Below are 18,583 nucleotides of genomic sequence, written 5' to 3'. Positions count from 1 at the left end.
CCAGTTTAGGTCACCTAACAGAACGAACTCTGAAGATAGATGGGAGCCAATCAATTCACATATGGTGTCCAGGGCACAGCTGGGAGCTGAGGGGGGGTCTGTAACAGGCGGCAACAGTGAGACTTATTTCTGGAGAGATTCATGTTTTTAATTAAAAGCTCGAACTGTTTGGGCTTAGACCTGGAAAGTATGATAGAACTTTGGAGGCCATCTCTGCAGTAGATTGCAACTCCTCTCATTTTGATGGAAAATGTTGTAGTTGGGGATGGAAATTTCAGAATTGTTGGTTATCTTCCTAACCAGGATTCAGACACGGCAAGGACATCAAGGTTGGCGGAGTGTGCTAAAGCAGTGAGTAAAACAAACTTAGGGAGGAGGCTTCTGATGTTAACATGCATGAAACCAAGGCTTTTACGGTTACAGAAGTCAACAAATGAGAGCGCCTGGGGACACACAGGCCCTGGGATAACCTCTACATCACCAGAGGAGTAGGATGAGGGTGCGGCGAAAGGCTTTCAGAACTGGTCGGCTCCCTCCCTCTAGTCAGGTTATGTTGACGACTGGCTCCCTCCCTCTAGTCAGGTTATGTTGACGACTGGCTCCCTCCCTCTAGTCAGGTTATGTTGACGACTGGCTCCCTCCCTCTAGTCAGGTTATGTTGACGACTGGCTCCCTCCCTCTAGTCAGGTTATGTTGACGACTGGCTCCCTCCCTCTAGTCAGGTTATGTTGACGACTGGCTCCCTCCCTCTAGTCAGGTTATGTTGACGACTGGCTCCCTCCCTCTAGTCAGGTTATGTTGACGACTGGCTCCCTCCCTCTAGTCAGGTTGTTGACGACTGGCTCCCTCCCTCTAGTCAGGTTATGTTGACGACTGGCTCCCTCCCTCTAGTCAGGTCATGTTGACGACTGGCTCCCTCCGGTCAGGTCATGTTAACGACTGGCTCCCTCCGGTCAGGTCATGTTAACGACTGGCTCCCTCCGGTCAGGTCATGTTAACGACTGGCTCCCTCCGGTCAGGTCATGTTAACGACTGGCTCCCTCCGGTCAGGTTATCTTAACGACTGGCTCCCTCCGGTCAGGTCATGTTGACGACTGGTCCCCTCCGGTCAGGTCATGTTGACGACTGGCTCCCTCCGGTCAGGTCATGTTGACGACTGGCTCCCTCCAGTCATTTGTGTGTTTAAATTATTTAATCAAACAGCGTGCTTAAAGCATCAGACAAGTTCAGTACATATAGTTGATTGTATAAAAACACATGGGGCGATTTGTAGAAAGAACAGATGACTCTTGGTTGACCAAGATGTATTTTAGTTGGGGACAGCACTAGAACATGATTTTGGGGCTCCCGAGTGGCACAGCGGACACTGCATCTCAGTGCTTGAGGCTTCACTACAGACACCCTGGTTCAAATCTAGGCTGTATCACAACCGGCCGTGATTGGGAGTTCCATAGGGCGGCGCACAATTGGCCCAGCGTTGTCCGGGGAAGGAAGTCATTGTAAATAAGAATTTGTTCTTAACTGACTTGTCTAGTTAAATAAAGGTTACATTTAAATACATTTAAAAAATAGAGTTTCATGACAAACCATTTTTTACAAATCCGGCAAGGCACCAATTTTGAGAAGGGTTTAAAACAAAGGTTTCAAACCAATTCATGAATGTAATTGAATCTAGGTATGTCTTGCCTTTAATGTGATGGCATGAAAAACAATTGGCTGAATATTATACAATGACTTAACAGCTCTAATAATTTGCCTCCACAGGAAATCTACACTGGCAGTTATAGAATATACTATATAGCCTAGAAACCTGGTTAAACTATCATTATGACATCATGGATGGATTCTAGAATATACTATATAGCCTAGAAACCTGGTTAAACTATCATTATGACATCATGGATGGATTCTAGAATATACTATATAGCCTAGAAACCTGGTTAAACTATCATTATGACATCATGGATGGATTCTAGAATATACTATATAGCCTAGAAACCTGGTTAAACTATCATTATGACATCATGGATGAATTCTAGAATATACTATATATCCTAGAAACCTGGTTAAACTATCATTATGACATCCTGGATTAATACATTTCAGTGGTTACACTCCTCCTTCCCCCATTCCTCCGCTGTTTACCAAACCAAGCCTCTGGGCAGCCATTTTGTTACTGTTGAAAAAACCCACACAACCCAGCAATCTGCAGTTCATACAACAACAAAGCTGTCATTCCACCACTGTTTTGATTATAAGATGATTACGGGGTTGGAGAAATGTAACTACTTTCAAATTCATAGACAGACCTATGGATGCAAGGACTGACCATCCATGATATCAACATTATAGTTTAAACTATGTTGAGGCTATACAGTGTTGGTTTACATTTCTAAACATTGGAGTAAAAAAAAGCTTATTTGGGGTTCTGATGGGGTACAACAGTTGAACTAAGCTCATGAGGCATGTGTTATATTCTTCAAGAATCAATGGCTATAAATAACTAATATAAAAGTCACAATATGGATGTAGCTATTGCATATTTCAGCTTTAACACCACACATCAGTTCAACAACTGCAGAGTTTGTGCCTCTGTATTTAAGACAGTACTTACTAGTGTTAATCAGGGAACGGTTTCTCAAACCCATCTTATGGCTAAGTTCATCGTTAGAACCATTGGACGCCTTAAGTTGCGTTTGGGAAACCGGGCCCAGATGTCCAGTTTCCTCTTCTTCCTCCTCCTTTATCGATGTAACAGTCATCTCCCCCTCTTCCTCTTTCACTCCATAAACTGCATCCTCCTCTTCTTTTACTGTAACATCCTCCTCCTCTTTCACTCTGAACGCGTATTTTTCTTCTTTCACAGTAACAGCCTCACCCTCTACTTCTTGTTTTACTGTGATGTCCTCTTCTTTAGCAGGAGAGTAGCTCAGTGACCGCATGGTCGGAGATGTTAGCTAGCTAGGCTAATGCTAACTTAACCAGCCCGCTAGCTGAATAATAACAAAAACACCGTAAATATGAAATTAAATCGGATAACTAACTAGACCACAGAAGTGGGTTTAAAACACAGTGGCTAATATACACTAACGAGTCTAAAGATCTTTATCGGTTCGGCTATTTTGTCTAGCAAGCTACCGAGGTGTCCGACTAACTGTTGCTGCTGTTGAAAGAAGAGTTCTGTCCACTAGATTATACGTCACACCAACAGCATCGCCTTAAATTCCCAGACCGCCATCTGCTGACTGGAGTGGGTAACACAGTTGAGTAAAATGTTTATTTTATTGTCAGACAAAATGTTAAAGGGTAGGAATAAGGGACATCGCTGGTCCTAAAATATTCATTAGCCCCCCCTAAATAAATCAATATCAGTCAATATATTTTTTCTGTGACTTTTTTTTTTTCGTCAACCGTTCCATCGCATCTTAAACTTCTAGTCCCTGGGCAGGTTATTAAAAACAATTACAATATAGACAATCATTGAACAGTGAGCACACACAGAGCAACATAGGACAAGCAAGATGTAGCATACAGACAGAGTAACATAGATGTAGCATACAGACAGAGCAACATAGAACAAAAAGCAACAAGACAAAATCCATAAAAACAACAGTGTTTCCACACCTCACAAGCTCCAGACAACATGGAAAGTGGCAATACACAGCTAGGGATTATGTTCACAAATCTGATTGACCTTTAGCCATGTCTTCATGCAATTTGTGAAAGTGTGATATGTGGTGCAGTTATGTGTGTCTGATGGCAGTGTATTCCAGACATGGGACGCTCTCACAGAGAAAGCAGATTTACTAAAGGTGCTTTTCCTTAAGGGAACTATACAGTCACCTCTCATGGCAGACCTTGTGGATCTGCTGCCATAGGTTTGGGTTTTCTGTTTAACAAAAATACTGAGTGGAGGGGGAGCGGAGGGGGAGAGGGGGAGCCAGGCCATTTAGGATCTTGAATACAAGACATGCGTCGGTGTATTGCACAAGATCTTCCCAACTCAGGAGCTCATGCTTTCTGAGGATGTAACAGGTATGATTTCATCCATCTCAAGGCATCGGGGGAAAAGTTGAACTTGGACAATTTTGTGATGAGAATCTCATGGTTAACAGTATCGAAAGCCTTCCTTAGGTCCAGAAACACAGCCCCGACAACGCCCCCTTTGTCCATCTTGGACTTGACATTTTCCAGAAGAAAGCAGTTAAAGCAGAAGAAAGCAGTTATGTTATAAATACAAGTTCAATCTGTCCTTCAATGCACATCTGTTGTGCATTATAAAAACAGAGGAAGAAAGAGGAGGTGGTGAGAGAGGTGTAAAAGACAGAAAGGGAAAGAGGTAAGCACATAGGAGCAGGGAAGGCAGCACATGATTAATGAATCACAGTGCTACATAAATATTCTCACAGTTCATCACAATCACATAATAGTGTCTCTCGTCGGCCCAAAGGTTCTTAAAAGCAGGTGAGGTGGTGCTGATGGGATTGGGGGTTGGCCTCCTCTCACATCAAAACATACCTGCAGACGAGAGACAGATGGAGAGAGAGAGCATGTTTAAACCTTGTGTTTTTATTTTTTATTCTAACATTGTTAGTCATCAATCAGGAGGTGAAATGCAAAACTGACCTTGGATCATTAACTCTGGGACTACTGCATCTCTATCTGTATTTCAATGTAAAGCATCTCTTTAATAATACTTCCTGTATAATATAAACTGACCTGGGATCATTAACTCTGGGACTACTGCATCTCTATCTGTATTTCAATGTAAAGCATCTCTTTAATAATACTTCCTGTATAATATAAACTGACCTGGGATCATTAACTCTGGGACTACTGCATCTCTATCTGTAATTCAATGTAAAGCATCTCTTTAATAATACTTCCTGTTGACCTGACCAGGTGACCTCTCACCTCTGATCATGCTGTGCCCTCTATGTAGCCAGTTCAGATGCAGGAGGGGTTCCCTGACACAGCTGATATAACCTAGAGGATTTAGGGAGAAGAGGAGAGAGCGATAAAGTGAAGGAGAGAGACTGTTATTGAGAAAATAAGGTAGTTAAAGCGACAGTGTTCAACAGGAATCTGTGTGAGGCCTCACCTGGTGTCCACACCACACTAAGTGGCTGCAGAGTACTTTATGCTGAAAAACATGAACGGACACACGAGGACAAACAATACAGCGTAGTTATAGAAATAATGAAGTGTCTTACTATTCTCCATGGTTGGCCCTCTTGCCTATTCTTTGAAGGTGGAAGGAGCCACAGTTATACACCTGAACCTGTTTACTGCACAACACAATCCATCAATCAGATTGATACATGAGTGTGTAGGTGTGGGTTATAGGGTGTCTAATTGTTCTACATTTTTTCAATATGGGTGATTTAAAATAGCCTGTTTTGTTTTTGCACAGACATCACACCCTTACCTAAACAGCACCCTCACCTGAGAAGTAGAAATCAAAGGGAGAGAAACTGTGAATTGAATAACTGCAGTTGACATAGCTCAGTAAATGGAAGAATACTCTTATTGCAATGTGAATGGCTCTTAAAAGAGCCTTTGGTTGTGCATAGTGTACGTCTATGGTGTTGTCAGGGAACAGCACCCTCTTTGAAGAAGTAGGAGGTGAAGATCTCCTGCACACGGATTGCCTCTCTTGCTGCGTTGTTGGACCCCATCCTTGAAACATCCTGCAGAGCAGCAGACTCCTCCTCTGGCACACGGCGGCGAGCTGCAGATCCCCTCCTGGTCCTCGTGTCCATCCTCATGAAGTTACGCAGGACACAGGTAGCCTTCACACACCTGAATTCCTCCAGGAGGCAGTCCCAGATGACCCTGGTCACCCAACCTTGCAGTGCCCTACACGGTAACTGTAGGCAATCGTTTTGAAGGAATCTCCAGTTACAAGGTATCTGTAGGAATATGGAAGACAATGTAATTATTAGACTGTTTCATCACCAGGTCATTGTGGACTACTAAAGTATAATATCCCTGATAACAAATCATGATAACATTGGATTGATAGATGCATGGGCACACATATGTACATGTGTAGCATGTGACAATAACAGGATCATATCAAGGATGGCATCACAAATGAAAACATAAATACCACTTGAAGCTTGATGATGAGTTTGAATCATTTGAATCAGCTGTGCAGTGTGAAGGCAAAAACAACAATGTGCCCCTCTGAGTCCCCAGGACTGAGAACCACTGCTCTTCATTGGGACCTCTTCATATGTAGACTGGCTTTCATAGAGCTCTTTATCTGAGGACAGAAAACCTCACAAGAAACAGACTTCATTATAGTCAAATTACACCACACTGAATATTATGTTACTATTATCTCCATCCTCACTTCTAGGGACAGGAACTACACAAAAGTACCTGCCCTATCCAGAATAGCCTCCTCTCTCACTGACAGTTGGGGCTGCTATCCTTTCACCCTCCTCCATGGCTGTTCTACATTTGGAGTTTGTTTTTTTTACAGTGATAAATAGATAGCTGGTCTGATGTGAAGGAGGAGGTTGATCATCAGGAGTCAGATGTGAAGGAGGAGGTTGATCATCAGGAGTCAGATGTGAAGGAGGAGGTTGATCATCAGGAGTCAGATGTGAAGGAGGAGGTTGATCATCAGGAGTCAGATGTGAAGGAGGAGGTTGATCATCAGGAGTCAGATGTGAAGGAGGAGGTTGATCATCAGGAGTCAGATGTGAAGGAGGAGGTTGATCATCAGGAGTCAGATGTGAAGGAGGAGGTTGATCATCAGTGAACCTCTAGGATTGTGGCTGGGCTGGTGTTTACACTTCCAGCTTGGTCATATATTTTGATACATTGAATGTTGATATTGTGAACCTGTTATATATTTGCACCTCCTGTTTCAGGAAGTGATGTCACTAAGTACTGCCCCAATTTATACAGTGCTGTCGGAAAGTATTCAGACCCCTTCACTTTTTACACATTTTGTTACATTATTCTAAAATTTATGAGGAAAACATTGATTTAATCCATCTACACACAATACCCCATAATGACTTCACAATACCCCATAACGACATCACAATAGCCCATAATAACATCACAATACCCCATAATGACATCACAATACCCCATAATGACAAAGCAAAAACCGTTTTTTAGAAATGTTTGCAAATGTAACAAAAGCAACAACTGAAATATCACATTTACATACAGTACCAGTCAAAAGTTTATACACATCTACTCATTCAATGGTTTTTCTTTATTTTGACTATTTTCTACATTGTAGAATAACATTGAAGACATCAAAACTATGAAATAACACATGGAATCATGTAGTAACCAAAAAAGGTGCCACGTCCTGACCAGCAGGTGGAGTAGGTGTATAGTTTTGGTCAGGGCGTGGCAGTAGAAGTTCTGTTTTCTATGTTCTGTCTAGGTTGGGTGTTTCTATGTAGAGTTAATTGGGGTGGACTTCCAATTGAAGGCAGCTGTGTGGTGTTGCCTTTGATTGGAAGTCCTATATTAGTTGGGTGTGTTTGTGGGGAATTGTTTTTGCACTGCGTTAGTATAGCCTGCAAAACTGTTGGTGTCGTGAGCATCGTTTATTGTTTTGTTTTTTTCTGTGTTTTACTCTTGTTTTTGTGAATTAAAAGATCCACTCTGCTGCATTTTGGTCTTCCCTGCAACACCATGACATTTTTTGTGACAAAAGGGTTAAACAAATCAAAATATATTTTATATTTGAGATATTTCAAAGCAGTCACTCCTTGCCTTGATGACAGTTTTGCACACTCTTGGCATTCTCTCAACCAGTTTCATGAGGTAGTCACCTGGAATTAATTTGTTAACAGGTGTGCCTAGTGAAATGTTAATTTGAGGAATTTCTTTCCTTCTTAATGCGTTTGAGCCAATCAGTTGTGTTGTGACAAGGTATGGGAAGCTCTCATGAGGATTGCCACAGGAAATGAAGACCCAGAGTTACCTCTGCTGCGGAAGATATGTTCCTTAGAGTTAACTGCACCTCAGATTGCAGCCCAAGTAACAGACACATATCAACATCAACTGTTCAGAGGAGACTGTGTGAATCAGGCCTTCATGGTCGAATTGCTGCAAAGAAACCACTACTAAAGGACACCAATAATAAGAAGAGACTTTCTTGGGCCAAGAAATAGACATTAGACCAGGGAAATCTGTCCTTTGGTCTGATGAGTCCAAATTTGAGATCTTTGATTCTAACCGCCGTGTCTTTGTGAGACGCAGAGTATGTGAACGGATGATCTCCGCGTGTGCGATTCCCACCGTGAAAAATGGAGATGTGATGGTGGGGGGTGCTTTGCTGGTGACACTGTCTGTGATTTAGTCAGAGACTGCGTGAATCAGGCCTTCATGGTTGAATTGCTGCATGCAAAAACACTGTTTACAAATAATGTGCTTTTCTTAAAAAAATGATATTTAAGTGACCCCAAACATTTGAACGGTAGTGGCGTATTGTTACACCATGTAGGAGCAGTATAGACCTAGTCTGTTCATTATATACATCTACATGATGTATTGTTACACCATGTAGGAGCAGTATAGACCTAGTCTGTTCATTATATACATCTACATGATGTATTGTTACACCATGTAGGAGCAGTATAGACCTAGTCTGTTCATTATATACATCTACATGATGTATTGTTACACCATGTAGGAGCAGTATAGACCTAGTCTGTTCATTATATACATCTACATGATGTATTGTTACACCATGTAGGAGCAGTATAGACCTAGTCTGTTCATTATATACATCTACATTATGTATTGTTAGTCCATGTAGGAGCAGTATAGACCTAATCTGTTCATTATATACATCTACATGATGTATTGTTACACCATGTAGGAGCAGTATAGACCTAGTCTGTTCATTATATACATCTACATGATGTATTGTTACACCATGTAGGAGCAGTATAGACCTAGTCTGTTCATTATATACATCTACATGATGTATTGTTAGTCCATGTAGGAGCAGTATAGACCTAGTCTGTTCATTATATACATCTACATGATGTATTGTTACACCATGTAGGAGCAGTATAGACCTACAGTAGCTGGCTACTTATTTATATGTTGTTTGACTGAATGAAACTGCCTTAAATGTGCTGTAGTAAACATTTTTTATTCTCACTAATCAATCACCACATTCCTGTCTTTGTATGTCTCAATAGTATTATTTAATTAAATCCATGTAAAATAATCTTAGTCTGAAAATAAAATCTGATCCTCAACTGCGTTTCCCTCCAGTCAGCAGACGGCGATGTGCGTCTTTCAGGCGATGCTGCCAGCGTGACGTATAATCTAGTGGACGGTTCTTCATAAACAGCTCGTCAACCACCTCGGTAGCTTGCTAGCCAACATAGCCGAAAGATTCAAGCTATTTATACGCTTTCAGTCTATATTAGCTACTGTGTTTTAGACACACTTCTGTCGTATCTACTTGTTAACCTATTTAATTTAATATTACGTTATTTTTTATTAGTCAGCTATAGTAGCTGACTGGTTAAGTTAGCATTAGCCTAGTCGCTAATGATAGCTAGCTAGCTAACATCCCCGAACATGAGCTCCCTAAACTACTCCCCTCCTGTTAAAGAAGAGGAGGTCTGCTGGACGGAGAAAGAAGCTCTGGGGCTGAACATTGTCGTGAAAGAGGAGAAGGAAGAGGAGGATGTTACAGTAAAACAAGAAGTAGAGGGTGAGGCTGTTACAGTGAAAGATGAAGAGAGAGACGTTTCAGTTAAACAAGAGGAAGAAGAGGATGATGCTGTTTTTGGAGTGAAGAATGAAGGAGAGATTACTGTCACATTGAAAGATGAAGAGGAGGAGACGGGAGATCTGATTAACACCAGTAAGTACCGCCTTCAATTAGTTTTTAACTTTGGATATTCGGAGTTGGCTCGTCAATACCTCTTCAACGGAGGGCCCTGGGATGATGACTGATATGTCTAGAATCAGACGACGTAGAGACAAGCTACCCCTTGTTTTCTCCGTTCCGTTTCCAAAAAGTGACTTAACATATATATTTGAGGAGGGTCTATCTGCTGACCGCAGACTGGGGGCCACGGCATGTAGTGATTTTAATGTAGTGATGTTTTACTACACACCGTTCCCCCCATTAGAGCCATGTGAGAGTTGGGTTGGCTACACCAAAGGTTATGGATATACTGACAAGATGTCTCTCCGTCCTGACAAGGGGAGTCGTTGTCCACGAAGCTCTGTGGGTTGTCTATCTCCCACCTATCCTGTCTTTGGATTGGTGGATACATCTTATTATTGTAATCTATTGTTTATATTCTATGAGGGTTGTTGTCGTCAACCGCCTGTATTCAATGGAGAGAGATGCTAAGCTACTAGCATGAATATGCATAGCGATCTGAAGACAACTCCTATAGTGTTTTTATCAAAGTTGTCGGTATGTCACGTGTCCACGTAACAACTTAATCATTACGAAACTTCTGTTAGAGCAAGTAAACCTCACGTAGCAAATAAGCCATTCATTTTGTTGTTGACCAAATTCAACACTTTCCACATTGGGTTGATAATTGTTTCCACTTGGATACAACCTACTGTAACCTACTGGCATGACCTAGAGAGATACAACCTACTGGCATGACCTAGAGAGATACAACCTACTGTAGCCTACTGGCATGACCTACAGAGATACAACCTACTGGCATGATCTAGAGAGATACAACCTACTGTAACCTACTGGCATGACCTAGAGAGATACAACCTACTGTAACCTACTGGCATGACCTAGAGAGATACAACCTACTGTAACCTACTGGCATGACCTAGAGAGATACTACCTACTGGCATGACCTAGAGAGATACAACCTACTGTAGCCTACTGGCATGACCTAGAGAGTTACAACCTACTGTAACCTACTGCCATGACCTAGAGAGATACAACCTACTGTAGCCTACTGCCATGACCTAGAGAGATACAACCTACTGTAACCTACTGGCATGACCTAGAGAGATACAACCTACTGTAACCTACTGGCATGACCTAGAGTGTTACAACCTACTGTAACCTACTGGCATGACCTAGAGAGTTACAACCTACTGTAACCTACTGGAATGACCTAGAGAGTTACAACCTACTGTAGCCTACTGGCATGACCTAGAGAGATACAACCTACTGTAACCTACTGGCATGACCTAGAGAGTTATAACCTACTGTAACCTACTGGCATGACCTAGAGAGATACAACCTGCTGTAACCTACTGGCATGACCTAGAGAGTTACAACCTACTGTAACCTACTGGCATGATCTAGAGAGATAGAACCTACTGTAACCTACTGGCATGACCTAGAGAGATACAACCTACTGTAACCTACTGGCATGACCTAGAGAGTTACAACCTACTGTAACCTACTGGCATGACCTAGAGAGATACAACCTACTGTAACCTACTGGCATGACCTAGAGAGATTCAACCTACTGTAACCTACTGGCATGACCTAGAGAGTTACAACCTACTGTAACCTACTGCCATGACCTAGAGAGATACAACCTACTGTAGCCTACTGCCATGACCTAGAGAGATACAACCTACTGTAACCTACTGGCATGACCTAGAGAGATACAACCTACTGTAACCTACTGGCATGACCTAGAGTGTTACAACCTACTGTAACCTACTGGCATGACCTAGGGAGTTACAACCTACTGTAACCTACTGGCATGATCTAGAGAGTTACAACCTACTGTAACCTACTGGCATGACCTAGAGAGATACAACCTACTGTAGCCTACTGGCATGACCTAGATATATATATATATATATATACAAGCATTTCTAAACTTTTTTTCTCACTTTTATGGGGTATTGTGATGTCTTTATGAGGTATTGTCTGAAAATTGATAATTGAAAAAAAAATCTATTTCATAATAAAAATGTGTAAAAAGGGAAGGGGTCTGAATGCATGTATGTTGTATGTTCTAGGGCAGATTTTAAAAAAAATAGTATTTTCTTTCTACCAATTGATTGGTTGAAATGTTATGACGTGTATTTGTTCATATAGACACTCCCCATGTGTTTAATAAAATCAACTGTATGTGCAGAACTTGAATTGAACTGATGCTTCAAGCGTTTGATTAAATAATTAACACACACAAATGACTTGAGGAAGCCAGAGGTCAATATAACCAGAAGAAAATAACCAATTCCCCACCTGCTGCTGGCCTTCGTTAATTCTGACGTAATGCTCCTGGAGTTTCCGGTAAAATAGGCAAACTTTTTCCATTTCCGTTTGAAGTGCCAATTTATCTTACCATTTCTACCGATCTGCTTGCCAGTTATGAACGAGTTACAACACCTGTTTGGCTCCTCCACTTCCTGGGTCGGTGAAGTGAGGTATTACATTTAAGGATTAAATCATTTAAGGAATATATCCAAGTCTCACGCTCATCACCTGTGGAATGCGAGGCTTCCAGCGAGGTGTGGATTTAACCTGTTAGGGCTAGGGGGCAGTATTTAAACGGCTGGATAAAAAACTTACCCGATTTAATCTGGTTACTAATCCTACCCAGTAACTAGAATATGCATATACTTATTATATATGGATATAAAACACCCTAAAGTTTCTAAAACTGTTTGAATGGTGTCTGTGAGTATAACAGAACTCATATGGCAGGCAAAAACCTGAGAGATTCCTTTACAGGAAGTGGCCTGTCTGACCATTTATTGGCTTTCTTTGACATCTCTTCCCAAAACAAAGGATCTCTGCGGTAACGTGACACTTCCCACGGCTCCAATGGGCTCTCAGAGCCCAGGAAAAACCTGAATGACGTAATTCAAAGCCCGGGCTGAAACACACGAGCGCTTTTGCTAAGTGGTCTATCAGAGGACAAAGGGCTTAGGCTCGTGCACTGGCCGCCCCCGTCTTTCTGTTTTTCCCTCTATTTACCGAAACGTAGATTCCCGGTCGGAATATTATCGCTTTTTTACGAGATAAATTGCATAAAAATTGATTTTAAACAGCGGTTGACATGCTTCGAAGTACGGTAATGAAATATTTAGAATTTTTTTGTCACGAAATGCGCCATGCGCACGACCCGTATTTACCATTTCGGATAGTGTCTAGAACGCACGAACAAAACGCCGCTGTTTGGATATAACGATGGATTATTTGGGACCAAACCTACATTTGTTATTGAAGTAGAAGTCCTGGGAGTGCATTCTGATGAAGAACAGGAAAGGTAATAACATTTTTCTTATAGTAAATCTGATTTTGGTGAAGGCTAAACTTGCCGGGTGTCTAAATAGCTAGCCCGTGATGGCTGGGCTATGTACTTAGAATATTGCAAAATGTGCTTTCACCAAAAAGCTATTTTAAAATCGGACATATCGAGTGCATAGAGGAGTTCTGTATCTATAATTCTTAAAATAATTGTTATGCTTTTTGTGAACGTTTATCGTGAGTAATTTAGTAAATTGTTAGTAAATTCCCCGGAAGTTTGCGGGGGGTATGCTAGTTCTGAACGTCACATGCTAATGTAAAAAGCTGTTTTTTTATATATATATGAACTTGATTGAACAAAACATGCATGTATTGTATAACATAATGTCCTAGGTGTGTCATCTGATGAAGATCATCAAAGGTTAGTGCTGCATTTAGCTGTCTTCTGGGTTTTTGTGACATTATATGCTAGCTTGAAAAATGGGTGTCTGATTATTTCTGGCTGGGTACTCTGCTGACATAATCTAATGTTTTGCTTTCGTTGTAAAGACTTTTTGAAATCGGACAGTGTGGTTAGATTAACGAGAGTCTTGTCTTTAAAATGCTGTAAAATAGTCATATGTTTGAGAAATTGAAGTAATAGCATTTCTAAGGTATTTGAAAATCGCGCCACAGGATTCAACTGGCTGTTACGTAGGTGGGACGATTTGGTGCCACCTAGCCCATGGGCCTCAGAGCTTGGACTCGAACCCAGAATCTCTAATGGCACAGCTTAGGCCACTTGCTCACCATTTTTGCTCCAGGCAGATATACTACATCCATAACTAGCAGTTTCTGCATTAGCAGGGAGGTGTTTCTGCAATCAAATTGTGTGTGCATCGCCCTTGTCGCAATATTAGGAAACACAGAAAGGTGCCTATATTTGAGAACAAAAGTCGCCTGGCACACTGCTTAGGAGTTCAACACCTTTTACTTATTTCTAGTTACTACTAATGTGAAAACAAGACTAAATATGACTATTGTTGCTCACTTGACTGTCTTAAGACAATTGTCAAGTAATTTTAACATTCATTACAGACGTCAATTGTTGTACACTATCATGGCTACGCTGTTGGCATCACCTTTTTCAGTGGATTTCTGCTGTTGTGAGCCTTTAACTATCTGTCTGACTTGTTCACACAGGAGAGAGACGTGACTATCATGGATCCTCTGGGGAGCCTCAACATCATGATGCTAACGAGTCAGAGAAGAGTCTGTCCAGATTCTATCACCTCAAGAAACACCAGCAGAGACCCACAGGGAAGAAATCTATCTGCTGCTCTGACTGTGGAAAACATTGCAAATCTTCATCAGAACTTAAAATACACCAGCGAACACACACAGGAGCGAAATCTCACCACTGTTTTGATTGTGGGAAGAGTTACTTAAGATTAAAAGCACTAAAAGTACACCTGAGAATTCACACTGGAGAGAAACCTTACAGCTGTGATCAATGTGGGAAGAGTTTTACTACATTTAGCTATCTTACTATACACCAGAGAACACACACAGGAGAGAAACCGTACAGCTGTACTGAATGTGGGAAGAGTTTTACTCAGTCAAGCAACCTGTTATCACACCAGAGGATACACACAGGAGAGAAATCTTTTAGTTGTAATCAATGTGTGAAAAGTTTTATTTCATCTAGTGACCTGACTGTACACCAGAGAACACACACAGGAGAGAAACCTTATAGCTGTGATCAATGTGGGAAGACTTATATTTCATCTTGCCATCTGACTAGACACCAGCGAGTACACACAGGAGAGAAACCTTATAGCTGTAATCAATGTGGGAAGAGTTTTACTCGGCCAGACAGCCTGATATTACACCAGAGAACACACACAGAAGAGAAACAATATAGCTGTGATCAATGTGGGAAGAGTTTTGCTGCATCTGGCTCTCTGACTCTACACCAGAGAACACACACAGGAGAGAAATCTTATAGTTGTGGTCAATGTGGGAAGAGTTTTACTACATTTGGCTCTCTGACTCGACACCAGAGAAGACACACAGGAGAGAAACCTTATAGCTGTGGTCAATGTGGGAAGAATTTTACTACATCTGGCTGTCTCTCCAGATCAAAACACCTCAAGAAACACCTGCAGAGATCCACAGGAAAGAGATCTCACTGCTGCTCTGACTGTGGGAAGAGATTCACCTCTTCGTCAGGCATTAAAATTCATCAGAGAACCCACACAGGAGAGAAACCTTTTAGCTGTGGTCAATGTGGGAAGAGTTTTACTACATCCTGCTCTCTGACTCGACACCAGAGAAGACACGCAGGAGAGAAACCTTTTAGCTGTGGTCAATGTGGGAAGAGTTTTACTACATCCTGCTCTCTGACTCGACACCAGAGAACACACACAGGAGAGAAACCTTATAGCTGTGATCAGTGTGACGAGATTCTCCGGTAAAAGACATCTGATCAAACATCAGAAAATTCATGAATGAGTTGTTTCATGATATCAATGATATAATCTCACAATGTAGAATGTTTTAACATTGTAGAAGGAGTATTTTAATGATGTCACAATGTAGAATGTTTTAACATTGTAGTAGGAGTATTTTAATGATGTCACAATGTAGAACCCTAAACGTTTGTCCCCTGTTCTATTGATTTCAACATGATATGGATATTAGCCTCAGGGGGAAAATCCAGGCTCTGTAATGGAAGAGTTACTATTTATGAGATTTAATAAAAAGTGACTAACAAAAAAAGAGCTGTGTTACACTTACCATGTTGGTGACCCACTTGAATCAAAATGCAACACTTCAAAATGTAGCTAGCTGTTTTCTACAAATTGTCCTCTGACCAGGGATGTACACATTATTCCCAGATTCCGTGTGGTTTTTGAGCTGTTAGTTTTAACAGGATGTGCAACCTCATCTCCCTCCTCTTGCACAAATGATTTTAGCATGATATCTATGAGTTATGACAAATAAGTGTTGTGTTCCTTTGTTTAGTGACCCCTACATTTAAATGTATCACTCCAAAATGTAGCTGACTGTCTTCTGCAGGTTGTCCTCTAATGAGGTAAAATATATCTCCCATTTCCATGTGTTTTTTTAGTTGTGTTAGTTTCAACAGCACGTACAACCTGATTTCCCCCCTAATGGATATCAGTGATTTATTGCTACTTGTCAAAACACGTTTTATTATTCCATGCCTCACCATTAAGGGAATTATTGCCAATACATATTAACAAAGGGGTGTACATTTGGTTTTGAAATTTACAATTTATGTAACATTTAGTAATCATAATTATTTATGCAACCAGCTGACCATTTTTTGGTACAATTATATTGACATTGTTGCCCTGTTTTTAGAATATCTGGGTTCATTCTCAGATGTGCCAACCCAAATGTACTGGAGCATGACATTGGGGACTGGGCCCCGATCCAACAACATGCCTATCTAGTGAACCCTGAAAAGAGAGAGAAGCTCTGCAGTGAGGTGGAAAGTTACTATGGATAATGCAGGAGTTTCCTCTTGAAATCAGACATGTCAGTGGTGAGGACAACTTGGTTGCTGATTGTCTCAAGGGTGGGCAGTTAAAAAGTTGAGTGTTTTGTGTTTAGCCAGTGGATCACAATTTATTATGACTGCATGTTTTTCCGTATTGGAGATGAGTTTTGTTTGGGCTCGTTCCAAGGGGACGAGAGTTCTAGAAGCTAGTGAGTTTTAGGAAGACGAGAGTTCTAGAAGCTAGTGAGTTTTAGGAAGACAAGAGTTCTAGAAGCTAGTGAGTTTTAGGAAGACGAGAGTTCTAGAAGCTAGTGGGATTTAGGAAGACGAGAGTTCTAGAAGCTAGTGGGATTTAGGAAGACGAGAGTTCTAGAAGCTAGTGGGATTTAGGAAGACGAGAGTTCTAGAAGCTAGTGAGTTTTAGGAAGACGAGAGTTCTAGAAGCTAGTGAGTTTTAGGAAGGATTCTATGGAAAGAAAAAGGACAAAAGATACTATTGTATATTATTATTTAGAAATACGTGTTTTTTTTCTTCTTTTTAATTGTTGACAGCCAGTAGACACCATGTTTATATTGGTGAAGGTGAAGCATTGTAGTTGATTATATTGGGAAATTAAGTTGTTTTCTGTTGGTGGTAGGCAAACTTGTCCAAAAGAAATGTAGGATATATTTGTTGTCTTAAGGTGTTACAGGCTTTGGTTTTTCCATTTATGTTTTGAGGTTGGACTTTAGCACGTCTAGCTCGTTAGCCCGTCTAGCTCGTTAGCACGTAGGACGCACTGATTGGTGTCACCTCGTTAGTCAGTATGTGTTACACCTGTGCTGGCTTGTCCATCTCGTTAGTGGGAAGGTGTTTCACCTGAGCTGGTCCAGGTTCTATTTAAGAGTGTCTGGCCCAGTGCTCCAGTTGTCTTGATACATGTGGAGAGTCAACACCTTTAGTTGCTCCACCTTTTTGGTTTGCTTCCTGTCTTTAAGTTTGGTGTGGATTTTTCTTCTGTTTTCCTCTTCTTGGGCAGATTTAGTGGGTCTCATGGTGGGTGTCTTTTAGGTCCCAGTTGTTGTTACTAGTCAACTTTCAGTGGACACTGAGAGCAAAATTGCAAGATTATGTTATAATACTTTTATTGCATCAAATGTTTGTTTTATGCAACACAATAGAGGGTTCTTAGAACTATTGTGTCTGTGTTCTACTGAGGATGGGCCTCTGGGAGAAAACACTGACAGGAGATTTACAATGTCTTTTGGGTGATAAAACCTAGAGACTGCATTCCAGAACATGAGTTAATGTTTCTGTTATATATGGTACCAGGGAGAGATGACCCCAGGGCCAGACCCTGGTCTCTACATAAAGAGTACTGTTTTTACAGCAGATACTGTCTGCTGAGAATTATAAGCATCTTTCATACAAATCTTAACCTTGTGACCCATTCTATACATCTGTTGTTGGTCATGTAGGTTGAAAGGGCTGTATCTTGGCTGTAAAAGACCTTTGTACTTTTGTATCGTGGCTCTCAACGAATCATCTGGGGGTGATTTGTCGACCAGCCATCATTTTCGTAGAACACTCAATTGATTCACTTTATATGTGTGTGTTGTATTGACCTGCTCCCGTATTAATAAGTGAATAAAGATTTAGTTTTACAATAACGCTGACTTGTGTGATAAGTTTGTTTCCTCAATTGATATTAAAGAAATTAACCTCCACATTTGGCGATGGGGATGTGAATCTTGACCTGACTCCTGACGACCTGGGTCAATGACCTGACTCCTGACGACCTGGGTCAATGACCTGGCTCCTGACGACCTGGGTCAATGACCTGGCTCCTGACGACCTGGGTCAATGACCTGGCTCCTGACGACCT

At 41.2% G+C, this 18,583-nt stretch overlaps 1 protein-coding gene across 1 annotated transcript; it reads left to right on the top strand.

Annotated features, from left to right (window-relative positions):
* Nucleotides 1-9,331: 9,331 nt before the first annotated feature.
* Nucleotides 9,332-18,339, top strand: LOC145867026 (uncharacterized). Its single transcript, XM_082971070.1, has 2 exons — nucleotides 9,332-9,868; nucleotides 14,393-18,339. Exons 1-2 carry the CDS (start codon nucleotides 9,580-9,582, stop codon nucleotides 15,664-15,666), a joined length of 1,563 nt encoding a protein of 520 aa, XP_082827196.1. The 5' UTR covers nucleotides 9,332-9,579; the 3' UTR covers nucleotides 15,667-18,339.
* Nucleotides 18,340-18,583: the final 244 nt, after the last annotated feature.

The sequence above is a fragment of the Salmo salar genome, unplaced genomic scaffold, assembly GCF_965601325.2.
Source record: "Salmo salar unplaced genomic scaffold, fSalSal1 ptg000152l, whole genome shotgun sequence".
Classification (NCBI taxonomy): Eukaryota; Metazoa; Chordata; class Actinopteri; order Salmoniformes; family Salmonidae; genus Salmo; species Salmo salar.
This window is presented reverse-complemented; position numbering and strand designations above follow the sequence as displayed.

What these genes read in the sequence shown, in the direction of transcription:
- LOC145867026 (XM_082971070.1), top strand. Translation starts at nt 9,580, where the DNA reads ATGAGCTCCCTAAACTACTCCCCTCCTGTTAAAGAAGAGGAGGTCTGC. An exon ending in GGGAGATCTGATTAACACCA is followed by an intron (nt 9,869 to 14,392) that starts GTAAGTACCGCC and finishes TTGTTCACACAG; the next exon opens with GAGAGAGACGTGACTATCAT.